This window comes from Mesoplodon densirostris, chromosome 10 (assembly GCF_025265405.1).
Source record: "Mesoplodon densirostris isolate mMesDen1 chromosome 10, mMesDen1 primary haplotype, whole genome shotgun sequence".
NCBI classification, from domain to species: domain Eukaryota; kingdom Metazoa; phylum Chordata; class Mammalia; order Artiodactyla; family Ziphiidae; genus Mesoplodon; species Mesoplodon densirostris.
In genome coordinates, this window is record NC_082670.1 from 88,824,451 (window position 1) to 88,839,421 (window position 14,971).

At 39.8% G+C, this 14,971-nt stretch overlaps 2 protein-coding genes across 2 annotated transcripts in view; both read right to left on the reverse strand.

The window, feature by feature from the left end:
• UBA3 (ubiquitin like modifier activating enzyme 3) overlaps positions 1–14,971 on the reverse strand; it is a 444,187-nt gene that overhangs the window by 52,538 nt on the left and 376,678 nt on the right. The gene's annotated exons all lie outside the window — the stretch shown is intronic.
• Positions 2,390–14,313, reverse strand: LMOD3 (leiomodin 3). Its single transcript, XM_060111157.1, has 3 exons — positions 14,020–14,313; positions 10,216–11,637; positions 2,390–2,416 (listed from the first exon to the last, which is right to left on the reverse strand). The coding sequence occupies exons 1-3, from the start codon at positions 14,311–14,313 to the stop codon at positions 2,390–2,392; spliced, it is 1,743 nt and encodes a 580-aa protein (XP_059967140.1).

Consider the following 14,971-nt stretch of genomic DNA (forward strand, 5'->3'; position numbering starts at 1 on the left):
GTCAGAATATATTAGAAAACTCTAGCATGGAAATGCTATAAATTATTTCACTTTAAAAACAAGTTAAAATTTTCAGTTAAGATTTTTAGGGTGGGAGTGGGTGAATAGAAAAAAAGCATAATATGAATGGCTTCACCTGTTTCTTGACAAAACCTGTGTAATGAGGCAGTAAACTTGAATTTGGATCATCTTTTCTTTTTGTACATCTAAGAGTGACATCCTCTTTCAGGACTATTCACACTTTCTGAAATTCCTGGCTTATTTATTAATACTGTTGCTGTATAAGCAAACACATAAGAGCTTCCAGAACTTCAACCACTGATACACATTAAGCTTAAACATGTTCAGAGTGCTTTGTCCCATCAGAGTTTAGCATCTTAAACACAGAATATGCTAGGCACTTTAAAAGTTTTATTTATCGCAGCGTTTTTTAAACCATCTGGCTTTGTATGCAAGGATGCTTTATAGAAATGGTAAAGTAAGAGAAAACAAAACTCTCAGCCTTGGGGCATTCTAAAATTAGTTACTTGATTGAAAACTATAACTATTTAAATTTGGATACTTTTGTACCCACTAAATTATCTTTAAAAAATGGAAACACCATATTTCTTTCCCATGGCTTGTCCTTCGAAATAATATATTGTTTGTCCCCATTAAATCCATTCTCTCCTAGCCTGTTTTGCCTGTGATGTACCACCTATGATTATATAAAAAGAGAAAGAAGACAGGTGCCAACTATTTGCTCAGGTGATGAAGACAGAAAAAGCAACAAAGTGTGATTTCCTGATTTCTAAGGTTCATGCCACTTCAGTACAAAATTTCAGGTTCTATGCACCTAAAGACTTGAATGGATAATTATGGGCTCTAGGAACTTGGAAAAAGAAAGGACACTGGGGATGGAATTGTCTGGAAGATTTTTGTGGAGTCTCTCAGGATACTCCATAGGAGGGTCAATGAAAGCAAAAGCATGAGAATGTTTTATCAAGAATAGTATAGGGGCTTCCCTAGTGGCACAGTGGTTGAGAATCCGCCTGCCAATGTGGGGGACATGGGTTCGAGCCCTGGTCTGGAAGGATCCCACATGCCGCGGAGCAACTGGGCCCGTGAGCCACAACTACTGAGCCTGCGCATCTGGAGCCTGTGCTCCGCAACAAGAGAGGCCGCGATAGTGAGAGGCCCATGCACCGCGATGAAGAGTGGTGCCCGCTTGCTGCAACTAGAGAAAGCCCTTGCACAGAAACGAAGACCCAACACAGCCAAAATAAATAAATTAATTTTTAAAAAAGAATAGTATATATACACTGTAAATCAACTATACTTCAATAAAATTAAAAAACAAAACAAAGGTGAAAGAATAGTATAAAGAATCTGTGGCAGACAAGACTGAATTACTAAATTGAAAACAGGCAATGGAGGGCCTTGAATGATAGATAAGGAATTCAAGGTTAATCCTATAGCAAGTTTCCTTAGATTTTTTTAGAAGAACAAGATCAAGATCATTCACAGACTAAACTTGAAAATATATCTAGGTGTGTATATATATATATACATACTTAGCTAAAACCAAAAGCTTCTCAGTAAATATATTATTCATAATTTCTTTCTTTTTCTTTCTTTTTTTTTTTTTTAACAAAACTAGCATGCTGTCTCCCATTGTCTCTATATGTGTGGAAACAGGGAAGTTTTTATATATAAGCAGCATTTGTTTTCCCTGTTAGTTTTTCTGGAAACACTGTTTTCTCCACGTCCCATGGCTTAAGCGTTCTGCTCTTCACAGACACCCCTATCAGAAGTATATCCCAACACACAGGAAAATGGCCAAGAGAGAAAGCTAGGCAGGGTTGGAAACCAGAAATCGCAACTGATTCTCCAGAGAAGAGGAGGCAATTAACATTTCTTCCACTTCAAAGCATCTGGAGGGCCTGGAGTTCAATTCACCCTTCACATTTCCACAGAGTGAAACATGTTCTGTTCCCTTTAAGATACTGTGTGATGAATTACAGCAGAACAGATGGAAGGAGAAAAAAATGGGAATATAATAGTTAACACCGCTATAGTATTTATTGTTATTTACCAGAAGAAAGCAATAATAAAGCAAATGTTTACGAAAAAATTAACTTCTGCTAGAAGACTCAGTTTCACCTAAGTCACTCCAACTGATTGGAAGTAGAAAATCTTGCCCTGAATATTCATATTTTATCTCCTTCCCCCTGCCTTTTCAGCCCCTATTTTGTCACGGGCCAAGCCTTTTACAAAATATGCGTATCAGTTAGCAATGTTCCCAGTTCCACCACCTGGATCCAGAAGTATGCTGCTGAAACAGTCTCCAAACTCTAATCCAAGAGTCATTATGTCAATTCCTTCTTCTCCGAGATTATTCTGTTGCCTCTTATGCCAGTTCTTTTGGCAGTTGCACCTGTGATTTAAGCATTTGAAAAGAGGAGAAAAATTAATGCTAGATATTCAAGTGTTTTACAGCAAAAATGAAAAAATGTACATGCCTCAAAGGGTGTAAAGCGGATTAGAAATTCTGGCCAGAGAGACCCCTCAAATCATGATAAAACAACAATAATAGCCACAGCCACCACGAAGTGGGCATTTACTGATGCCGGGACAGATCCAAGGGTTCTGAGCACACGGTGAAGCTTATCACATACACAAGAGGGTGGGTGCTGGACTCTGCCTGGTTCAAATCCTGGAACTAGCACTTACTAGTTGCATGGTATTGGGCATCAATTTTCTCAGCTATAAAATGACAGTAACAGTATCTTGTTCACAAGGCTAATATAAGGGTTAAGTAATACAAGTTAGTAATCAACATTAACACTTCTTTTTAAAACATTGCCTCATTTCATCTTAGGACCACCTTGTAAAGAGGGAACAGGCTCAGAGAGATTAAGCAATTTGTTTCAGGTCACAGGGCTAGGAAGGGGCAGAGCTGGATTTGAACCTAGATCTGCCTGATTTCAATGCCCTCCAGAGTATTGAAATACTCACCAAACAGATACCACCATAAGAATATAAAATGTACGTTCTTTTAAGAACTGGTCTTTCCTCTTTAAAGCACATTCCTAATGTGATACTCACCAAATATTACAACAGTATTTGGAGAACGCCCAAGGGCAAAAAAAATTGCAAAAGAGTAGCATAAGTCTGACTGCAAATCAACTTTGAGCTTTGTTTCACAGGAACAACTTAAAGATAAGGTAAGTTCTTAACGGGTTTCAAGTGCTGTTATATTTTAGGAGGATGACTCATCCATCATGGATGTGCCTTTCAGAGAACACTGACAGAGTCCAAAGGACACTCAGAGTTTGTATAATAATGACTTTAAAATGTCCCTCCTTCTATGGCCCATGTCCACCTGCCAACGTGAGGAACCATTTTGGCCATCTACTATGGACCCTCTTAGACAGTTCTCTGCCCACAACCTTTGCGTAAAAAGGTTTCCCAACATCCTGCCCATTGGAGAGAACTTTGGATGTGTTGCTGCTACCTGCACAGCCTTCAAACCAAAGGGTCCTCCATGTGCTCTCTCTCCCTCCCTAGTGTCAGACTTTCAGGAGAGGAGGGGTGTGACTACAGATTGGTAACGGTCACCCAAGGAGAACACCAACAGTGAACACCACCAATAAACAAAATATATAATGCCAGTTACTTACAATAACTGCAGAGCTGTAACAAATAGTCAAAACTGTGTTCTCTGTATTACTGAATGGAAAAAATATTTTATAGTATGTTATTCCTGATATATGTTTATATGCATAGAAGGGTTCCAAATTAATAAAAATACTTCGAAAAGTGAAACGTGGCAATGCCCCAACATAGTAAACCCAGAGACATATTAACTAATTTAAAATATGCCCAAACTGGCAGTTCAGATCACTGGAGAAGAGAATGGGTCACTAAATGATCAGTGGTTAGCTACTTGGCAAAGAAATAAAATAGCAGACTTCTTGCTTCCTACTTACTTCTAACATCTAACCCTTTAATTCATCTATAATATGGAATATTTTTTAAAAACCAAAAGTTCTAAAAGCAGCAAGAAAGATAGGCAAATATTTTAATAAGTTTCAAAAAAGCCATTTCTAAGCAGAACACAAAAGACAGAAACCATAAAGGAAAAGATAGCTAGATCTGATGTTACAAAAATATAAAACTTACAACAAACAAGAATCAACTCGCATTATTGTTAGGGGGGCCCTGTTCCCCCTTCACCTGTTGGTTAAAATTAGCTTTTTTAAAAAGTGCATGTGTATAGCGTTACACAGTGCACACACACACGTACATACACCCACAGAGACTGGGAGCAATTGGGCAGGATGGGAAGACCCATTTCAGCAGGGGTTGTTTAGTTCAGCACACTCGACTGCAGTTCCTGCTCTGGACCAACACCTCGATGGGTGTCCAGGACATAGATGAGGAAGACCTACCTTGAGGAACACAGAATCCACTAGGAGACCTACACTGTGCCTGTAAGAGCTGTCAACCTAAGGAACCCTGTGGAAGATGCTGAAAGAGAGGTACAAGTGAGGGGCAGTAGAAAGAGACAGGAAGGGTATTCACCACTGATGTTTAGTTTCCTTTCTTTTGTTGTAAGAAGCCATACTTGAGCCGAGCCTGTTGGATCTATTTTGAAAGACAGAGATAGAAAATAAGTAACTTGAGCAAAGTGTTGTGGAGAGAGAGGAAAAGAAGGTCCTTCAGGGGAAAAATTCAGGAGGTATGGTTTGCCATAGATGTCACTGAACCGTGGTTGTCCAAGTGTGGTCTCCGAATGAGCAGCATCAGCATTGCCAAGGAACTTGTCAGAAATGCAAATTCTCAGGCCCCATCCAAGACCTACTGAATCAGAAACTCTAGAGATGGGCTCGGTAATCTGTATTCAGCCTTCCAGGTGATTCTGATGCATGCTAAAATTTAGGAATCACTATCACAGACTTTAGAAAAGTTGTACATCAAAATCTCTTTTTCCACTAGGTATTAGGGAAGGGAAGTTCCTGGTCTGTATAATTCTAGTCCACTTATGCTCTTTTGAGATGAGTTTGAAATGTTACATTGCTTTCTCCTGTGGAGACTCCCTCTATCAAGAGTATAACATTTCTAAAGCTCTGATCTAGATTTGGCCTTGGTTCTTGGAGATTCTGATAGGTTTGGGTTCTTGGGGTTGGGGTTTTTTTTTTTAAGGAAAAAAAGGGACAGAAAAAAGGAAGGAACTGAAGGGAACTCTGAGGCTTTAGACTTGAATGTGTGAGAGAATGGAGACAGCATGGAAAATTGGGAACCAGAAACAACAACTAGATCTAGAAAGGAAAAGCTTGGTTTGGGGACAGACTGAATGAAGGTACTAAGAAAACCCTGAGTGATCTAAAGGGAAAGGGAAATTTGGGGATTGTCCTAGATTATGTGATAATTGAAACAAAGGGAAAAGCTAAGATGTGAAAAAGGAGAAAACTGCAAAAGGACAGAATCTAGAGACCCTACTTCAAAAGAAATAGGATATTTTATAAATGAGGCAAAGAAAAACTGGCCAGAGATGAAGACGCAGGAGTCTATGTTCTTACGTTTTTGTAATCATAACAACTGCTAATGTGTCACGGAGTCTTTTGGCTAATTAAGGCTGCTCGGGAAGTTATACTGAAATCTTTCTGAAGGAGAAATTTAATCATGTCTTTAGGCACCGAGGTGAAACCAGTCCAGACACACATAGGTGAGCCCAAAGTAAAATTAACTGAATGTTAAAATAGTTACCTTGCTTGAATGGCACCAAAAGTTGCATATAATATAAACGCAGTTGACCTCAGTAAATTAAGTAGTTGCTGCAGATGAGATTTTTATCTCAATGAAAAGTACAGATACTCATCTGGGATGGTAGGCAGTGAGCAGACCACCAAATTTTTAAAGAGGAAAGGAAATCATACACTTACCAGGGAGGAATAAGCCTGTACAAGCCTAATGTCTTTGTTTTGGGCTGGCATCACCTTGACTCAGAGTTATCAACTCAGAGGGAAATAAATAAGCAATTAATAAATTCAGTTAGACAAGACAAAGACTTTTAAAACATAGCTAAAAACAATAAGAACAATGTGACAAACCAAAAAATTCTACAGCAGTCAAATAAGTAATGTAAATGAGTGAAAAAGGCCAGGGATTAGGCAGTAGGGCATGGTGGAGACTGAGGAAAAACTGGAGAGTCCATTACCTATCTCAAGGGAGAAGTCAATACAGATCCAGCTTATTAGTGCCATGCACATGCAGGCCCCTTGTGGCTGGATCTGATGTTTCAAATGCTGTCAGATATCTGCATATTATCATGTGATATTTTATAACTCGTACAACAATACCCAAGCCAAACAAAACAGGCCTGCAAATCGGGCTTACAGTCCACTAGTTTTCAATACCTGGCCCCCAGAATACACCTCTCTTAAACTGAATTAAATGGGCAGCTTTTTGGAAGAGGTAGCATTTGAGCCAAGCAAGTATACAGACTTCCCTTCATTCTCTGCTAGAAACTTCATTTCAGGGATCCCAAGCCAGAAGCATGAGATGGGGAGAGAATAAACACTAAAAGGAAAAAATACAAATTTAAAATATAAACTACCTCATGAGCTATGCTCTAGAAAATAGAAAAATAATATCTCCAAGTCCATGAGAGAAAAAAAAATAATCATTTTTCCTTTAAAAATAAATAATTTCTAAGTATATTTATGGATATTCAATGTTTTAGTTAGGAGCATCAGTAAAAACAATTATAAGATTTCCAAATTGGGTTTTAACTTCATATGTGAAAATCCAGGGATTTAGAGAGCATCTCTATCCTCCAACACAAGTTGGGGGAAAAAAACCCATAACCTTTAGTTTCATCTCCTTCAAGTGAGGGGGGATGTGTCTCATTTGACCAGCCAAAAATAGCCCTTTCTGCTGGGATCTTGTGATATCACCACTGATGGCGTTTACAGCATTTTACTGAGTCTAAGATGCATATTTTTTGATGTTTCCATAGCCCTGACATCAGAAAGTATCTTACAGTCAACGGTGTTTTACAATAGTTGGCTGCAGGTGGGAGCACAAACACAGTATAGCTTTTCATACCATTAGCACTTCCACTGAGCTCTGTGCCCCGTTGGAATTGCACACGTGCAAATGTATTGCCATTTAAACTATCCTTTAAAGAATGACAAAGCAAATATGACAAAATGTGTTGGGCTTGTAAGAATTCTTTCTACTGTTTTGAACTTCCACACGTCTCAAATGATTTCAAATTAAAAGATAAAAAATGTCTTTTAAGAGAGATTACACTATGAGTCGGCATTAAAGCAGACATTTATTATGTATGCAGCAAGGCACAAAAACACAGCAGTAGGGAGCGAATTGATGTCAGTCAAGTGAATTTTTGTCAGTTGGACAATGCATTTTCACATTTTTCTTGCAGAGCATTTTAAAGGACCACGTTGATGAAATTGCATGACATTTTGTATCTGAGATACATATCAAGAGATGTCTATTGCAAGCCAAGCCAGGCAACTGAAAGCAGGAGGAGATGCCAGTCCCTTGCATAGATAAAAGACATTGCAAAGCAAAGGTTGATATGCAAGACCACCATTCACAAACCGTGTCAGAGTTCACTTTGCTGCACATTTTTCTTCCTTAGCGGACATTAAAAACAAACAAAACACAACTCAAAACTGACAGCACTTGGGACTTCCCTGGTGGCACAGTGGTTAAGAATCTGCTTGCCAGTGCAGGGGACACGGGTTCGAGCTCTGGTCCGAGAAGATCCCACATGTCAGGGAGCAACAAAGCCCGTGCGCCACAACTACTGAGCCTGCACTCTAGAGCCCACGAGCCACAACTACTGAAGCCCGCGCGCCTAGAGCCCTTGCTGTGCAACAAGAAAAGCCACTGCAGTTGAGAAGCCTGCGCACTGCAACGAAGAGTAGCCCCCGCTCGCTGCAACTAGAGAAAGCCTGAGCGCAGCAATGAAGACCCAACGCAGCCAGAGATAAATAAATAAATAATTTTTTTAAAAAACCCTGATAGCACTTTAGAATTTATTGAAAATGAAAAATGTACTACTTAGTGTGGCATTTTGGTCATTATTATCATGAATTTACCTTAATGCCTTTTGCTCTAGAATCTAGACTCCAAGCTGAAGTGTTCTCACTTGACTAAAAGGCAGAGTGTCTTGACTGTAAAAATGATAAAACCAACACTGTAAGCTCCATGAAATTAAGACTATACCTGTCCTATTCCCTGCTGGTGGCGCCTGACACATGGCAGCACTACACCAGTATTTATTGCAATAATGGGTAAGCAGATGGATAAAATGGAGCCAACTCCAGGGAAAGCCGATTTGCTCAGCAGAACATGCCCTCAGAAGGCAGGGAGTGGGGTCAGATGATCATTTAAACTTCATTCTCTTGTCTACTCTGAATCCACGTGCCACCTTTAATGCAGATTTTAAAAAGATTTCTCTTGGGCTTCCCTGGTGGCGCAGTGGTGGAGAGCCCGCCTGCCGATGCAGGGGACACGGGTTCGTGCCCCGGTCCGGGAAGATCCCACATGCCGCGGAGCAGCTGGGCCCGTGAGCCACGGCCGCTGAGCCTGCGCGTCCGGAGCCTGTGCTCCGCAACGGGAGAGGCTGCAGCGGTGAGAGGCCCGCGTACCGCAAAAAAAAAAAAGATTTCTCCTAATGTCATTTTCTGACTGTCTAGCCACCAAGGCATCTTGGATTTGCCTTGAAAACTGATTAAAGAGTGACAGCCCTAGCCTCTCTCAAAACAACACCCTGAACCACCCCCTACAGAGGTCTGGCTGCCTGGAGAAGAGCAGGTGCAAAAAGTGTTGATGTTCTGCCCAAGGGCAGGCAAAGGTCTCTTGCCTGATCTCATGTGACCTCTAGTGCTCTCACCCTGACCCCTGCCCCAAGAAGAATCAGAGTCCCTCTAAATCACAGTTGAAAGTCATCTTTGATTCAGAAGAATAAAATGCTGAAATGTTGTCAGTTGTGCATTACTAGGAGATGGGAATAAGGAACATACATGTGTATATATGAATAAGAACCAATTATATTGGGTTGTTGTTGTTTTTTTGTGGCCACGCCATGCGGCTTGCAGCATCTTAGTTCCCCTACCAGGGATTGAATCTGGGCCCTCGGCAGTGAAAGTGCTGAGTCCTAACCACTGGACCGCCAGGGAATTCCCTTTATTGTTTGAGAATATAAAGCTCTTTAAAAGCAGAAAAAGAACAAGCTTACATGGAAATCTGTTTAAAACATCTTGACAAAAACTGACTCTCTATGATGAGATAATATATTGACTATTTTGTCAATGTAATATCTTGGCTAAACTACATACTAGATTTTAAAACAATAGTTAATTATCAACCACCTGTGGCCTTTGGACACGCACCTTTCAGCCTCCATAAATGCCCCCATAGTAATGACTATAAAAAACTTTATTTCTATAACTTAAGCTGCAAGGGATAGAACATTTTCACCTATCAGCATCTGTAATAGTGAATCATAGTAAATATGAAAACTGAAATAATAGTAAAATATTTTAAAGCTCCATTTATTCATGGAGATATTAATCTTAAGTTTATTATTTTCCACCCACCTAAAAAATAAAGAGTATAATTGCAATTGCAGGTAGTTCCATTCATCTACTAAAAAAGAACTGTTTTTTCAAGCACTATGGAAACACTCATCTACAAACACTGGCCTAATTAGGCCTCACTCTTATTTTTTCCTGCAGCAGGTCCCTGGGGATCTCTGCTTGTGTCAGCTCTGTGTGGCTGGAGTGAATAAAAGCTTGATCCTGGACTCAGAACTGGATTTCAAAGTCAACTCTACCACTTCTGAGCTGTTTCTCCTAGACAAGTTTTTTAACATCTCTAATCCTCAGTTTCCTTTTTATAAAACAGGGAGAATAATAATACCTGCCTTACAGGGTTGTTAAAGCGACTGTAAGAGTTAATTCACATAATGAATCTGGCCCATAGTAAGTGCTCAATAGATGTTAGCTATTAGTATCATCGTTACAGAAGTTATATAGATGTGTGTCTTTGAGGATAACCAATCATTTAGATCTACCGGTCATGCTGACGGATTTCCCTCAGTTAGGGACAATCTCCTGGTGTCAAAATGAGCAGGGAAGAGAGTTGGGAGACATTTATTGTGGTGTGTGTTCACCATTTCCCCCTCCTCCTACTTACAGGTTTAAGATAGGCGATGTTACTGTGACGAATGTCGTTCAAGAGCTGATCTCTGGGGGTGATTTCCACCAGCGGGGGTGGCCTATTTCTCGGCACCGGTTTGAGTGTTTTGATCACGTCTTTGAGGTTGGTTTTCTCGGCTGATTCTCTGGCTTCCGGCATCCGAGATTTGCGCTGGATCCTCTTTAGCTTTACCATGCGGAAGCTGTCAGGGTCCGTCCTGTACTTCGGAGCGTGCGATGGCTTTTTCATCATTTCATTTTGTCGACCGAAGGGGACTGCGTGGGAGCTGGGAGGTCGAGGAGGAGGAGGAAGAGGAAGAGGAGGCTGGAGGAACTCCTGCATCCCAGAATCGGGCACTGGTCCTCCCAGCGTCTCCCACATCCCAGGTGGCAGCCCCAACCCATTCTCCAACATGGCTATTAACTTTCTCTGCTCTTTGAGTTGCTGCTGTTTCTGTTCTTCTTGTCTTTTCTGCCTTTGTCTATCCTGATTCCTGGTGAGCAGATTGGTTACCACCATTCTGGGACCTGGAAGCTCAAAATGGTAGCCCATCTTCAGGAGAGTGTTGTTTGCCTTCAGAAGCCTGGCTATTTCCATTTCAGCATGGTGGCCCAACATATGCCTCTGATTGTGAAACCGAAGTTCGGTTAGTGTCTCATTAAACTGGAGACACCTCATGATGGCCACGATTCCCTTGCCTGTGATGAAATTGGACTCGATGTTAAGAGTGGTAATGCTCCTGTTTTCACGCAACATGTTGGCCAGGGCGAATGCTAGGTTCTCATCCGCACCCACGTTCGCTAAACTGAAGGTTTTGATGTGTTTGTTTTTCTTCATCGCATTGACAAAGTCCAGCAACATTTCTTTGGGGATGTTTTCAATGTTGTTCAGGTTGAGTTCCTTCATGTCAGGGTCATTTTGTCTCACTCGCCTTAAGCTCCCATCTAGGTCCGTTTCGTTTCCAGAAGGCCTTGCACTTACCTTCAAAAAACTGGTATCTAGAGCTAGCTTGTTGGGATCTAATTTTGATATTTTTTTCTCACTTTTTTCTTGGGCCTCTGGTCTGTCCTTCTGTTCTTCAGTTACTTTATCAGTTACCTGTTGGCTGTTGTTCTCACCATTTCTGATTTGCTCCTTTACCTCACCTTCCTCTTCTCTTTTTGTTTTTTCATCACTCTCTTCACTGTCTTCTTTTCCCTCATCTTCTTCATCTTCTGAATCATCTTCTTCATCTTCTGCATCATCTTCTTCATCTTCCACATCATCTTCATTATTTTCATTATTTGTTTCTTGGACATTCTCACTGCCCTGTGATTCTGTTTTATGTGCAGTGATTTCATTATTAAGCTTTTCTTTTAAATACTGGGACACATTTTTATTACTTTTGTCTATTTCTTCATGCTGTTCTTGAGTTTTTCCCTAAAAGAGAAGTTTATGAGGGTTAGAATACATGTTATGAGGGTTTATTCACATAGAAATATGAAGAGCAGCAGTATCTAATGGAGATAATAAGATTTATTACTAAGTGAAAAAAGGAAGCAAATAAGCTGTAGGTATAATATTCCATTTGTTTACGTATTTATGTGTATACATATATACACACTATATAAAAGTTTATAAATGTATAGAAAAAACAGACTTGTAATGTTTACCAAGTAAGTACTTATCTCTGAGGAAGAGAGGTAACTATTAAAATAACTGAGAAAAGGAAGGATTGAGGGGATTTTCACTTTTTACATTATATAATTCTAGACTAAGTTTTTTTAAAAACCAAGTACACATATTAGTTTTTCAAGCAAATACAACAAAAATAAAGATAAATTTTTATAGGCACACACATGCATGAACACAGTTTTTGGCTGTGTTTTTCTCATCCCCTGTATTAAAATTAAGCCTAGTTAATTTTGTTTTCAGACCCTCTATTGTTTTTAAAGATGGGGTTCAGTTCCAGAAGCAGTTAAAAATTATTTGTTTTGAAAACCTTATGGATTTATCCATTCATTGAAATCTTTATTTTGTATATAGCTGAATAGGCATCTTTGTATTCAATAGCTCTGTATTACACAATAATTTCCTTATTGCCCTAACCAAAATTTACATAATATGTTTGCCAATCTAATGTAATGTGTACAACTAGTTTCCCTGAAAATAAGATACTGTGGGGAAAATGAGAGCAGTTTGATATTTGGAACATAACAAAACCCTTAAACTTTGATTTTTCTTTGCTCAGCTCTGGGAAAACTACCCTGGATACTCCAGGGACAGGCTTTATAGTCCAGTTCCTTTGGAAGGAAAGTGTCTAGGAGGCAAAACCAGCTACAAAAGGGGACAGGATTAGTAGAGATTTAGAAACAACTGCTTAGTCTGGGAAGGAAAATGACAGTCATATCAATAATGTTTATTAAATGTTTGCACATCAATTAGCACATTTTCCCATAAAGTATGTGTACCTCATAGGTGTCATTTTGAAAGCTGATGTAGCAGTTTGACACAGAGGCTCATCTGAGCAAGAACTTGATCTCGGGAGGATGAAATGGGTAAAGGGGATCAACTGTATGGTGATGGATGGAAACTAAATTTTTGGTGGTGAGCATACTGTAGGGTATATAGAAGTAGAAATATAATGTTGTACACATGAAACTTACATCGTGTTATAAACCAATGTTATCTCAATAAAAAATAAACCTGTAATTAAAAAAAAATAAGAACTTGATTTTACTGCTTATAACATTATAGGTTGGAATTGACAAATGACACCTTAACTCTGAAGCCTTCACCTTTGCATTTCTCATTTGTCTCAGCAGGGGGAGCCAACTATCAAGCTGTTTAAATTATACCAAAGGAAGAAAAAGTGTTAAAAGTACCCAATTTGTTTTTTCCTCTGAAATTGGTGTTCATATAGAACTGGCTTTTACTCTAGTTGTAAAACGTCTGCAAATTGTACCTTACACTCTAACCTGATCAAGCCAGCAACTCATTTTCTTGAGTGCAGTACATGTTTAAATTCCCCTGGCCATGAAATCAGTTTATAACTTTCCTAAAATTATAGCCAGCATGATGGTAATGTGACAAGATATATCAATATTAGCAGGCATAACTATAAGAGACTTTACCTGTGGGGATCTCTGTCTTATTTTTGCCAAGTCATTTTTAAGTGAAACATTTAAAACAATGTGCTGATATACAAGTCCATAGAGTAGACCACAATTTTACTTTTCATATAAGGAACATATTTAAAGAAAGAACTATCTTTAAAACAGCTTAACAGCATCAACTTCTATTTCACCACTGATATCCAATGCACTGTGGTAATACTGGATTTTTTTGGTTATTTGACTTGGCTTAATTGCAGAGCATGAGGCTGGACTTCAGGGGGACTGTGACACCCTTGAGATTGTATGTGAAACATTGTATACGTATGCATGTGATGGAAGGAGAGAACGGAGAGCCTTATTCAGCTTCTTAAAGGGTTCTGTGAGCCAAAAAAAGCATAAAGGACAAATGCTTCTGGGTTATGAGTTAATTCAATAAGTATCATGCCTACAGAATATAGGCTTTCCTGCACAAGAAACTCCGTGGCAATTTTTTTAAAGAGATATCTACAAGAAATTACCACTTTTTCCTCCCAATTATACCATGTAAGTGTTAAAGAAAGTTCCCATCTGGCGTAGGATGAAATATTCTGATTTATCTATAAATGTCGACAAAACATGGAGTCTTGAGAAATGACAGTTACAACAGGGACACGTGCCAGCCCAGCCCAGGCAGCCATTTCTCTGTTGTATACAAATCCCCGGTTACCTTGGATGACACAAAGGTAACAGGAACACGTTCGTCTTCCAGCATGCGTCTGGATGCCTTTTGCCAATACATATAATCAACGAGAGATTTATGGTCGAAGTTCCCTGTTGGTGGCTTGTCAGTCTGATCCTTCTGAATCATTCCCACGGGAAGCCTGGGGTCAGGGGCCATCACCTCCATTTCCAACTGCAGTTCCTTAAGCTCTTCTGGGGACAAGTTGGCCAAGATTTCATCTTCATCAATCTCCCCATCAAAGAGTTCTTCTTGATCTGAATTCCTGCTGTGTTCCGACATGATTCTTTTCTATACTTTTCTATACTTTATTAGAAAAGGAGAAATAATCAAAGAAGATTTTTAAAAAGAAAAAACTCTCAAGAAGTTCCCCCAGTTACCAAGCGTCCCAGGTCAATACCACCTTGAGAGATTTTTTTTCCCCCAAGAACCCCAGTGGTGTTTGCTGAGCCTCTAGGAGTGACTGCCGCTAAGCTCGAGCCGTAACTATATTAAGCAGGGCTTGGCTGGAGAGGGTCAATTTATGGAATTACTACGCTCCTCTCTTTTCGGCAACTTGAGTCAGCTGTGCAAATCCATCTGACATTTCAGTACAGCTGCTTAGGTTTGCCAGTGAGTAACAGGTCTCCAGAATCCCTGTAGGAGTAAAATTAGTTCTCTTCCTATGTGGTCTCACACTGTCCTACACTAAGTCATGCAGCCCATACACACATATCCCAGTACTGCAAGGGGAGGCCACTTCTTTTTATCTAAATGATGAAAGCGACTTACAATATTTCAGGAGGAAAATCCAAACAGCGACCTGAGTTCTACTGAAGTGAAAAATTCATTTGCAGGTGGAAATCAAGCTCTCAGGGCTTGATTCTTCACTACCATGAGACTCTGGAAGGAAATAAACCTGCACACAGCCGAGCAGAGGTCTGGCTATGTTACCCGCTGT

Coding starts and splice junctions, on each gene's coding strand:
- LMOD3 (XM_060111157.1), bottom strand. CDS start 14,313: ATGTCGGAACACAGCAGGAATTCAGATCAAGAAGAACTCTTTGATGGG. Junction 11,638..14,019: donor TTACCTTTGTGTCATCCAAG/GTAACCGGGGAT, acceptor CTTCTCTTTTAG/GGAAAAACTCAAGAACAGCA. Junction 2,417..10,215: donor ACATCGCCTATCTTAAACCT/GTAAGTAGGAGG, acceptor CTTAAATCACAG/GTGCAACTGCCAAAAGAACT.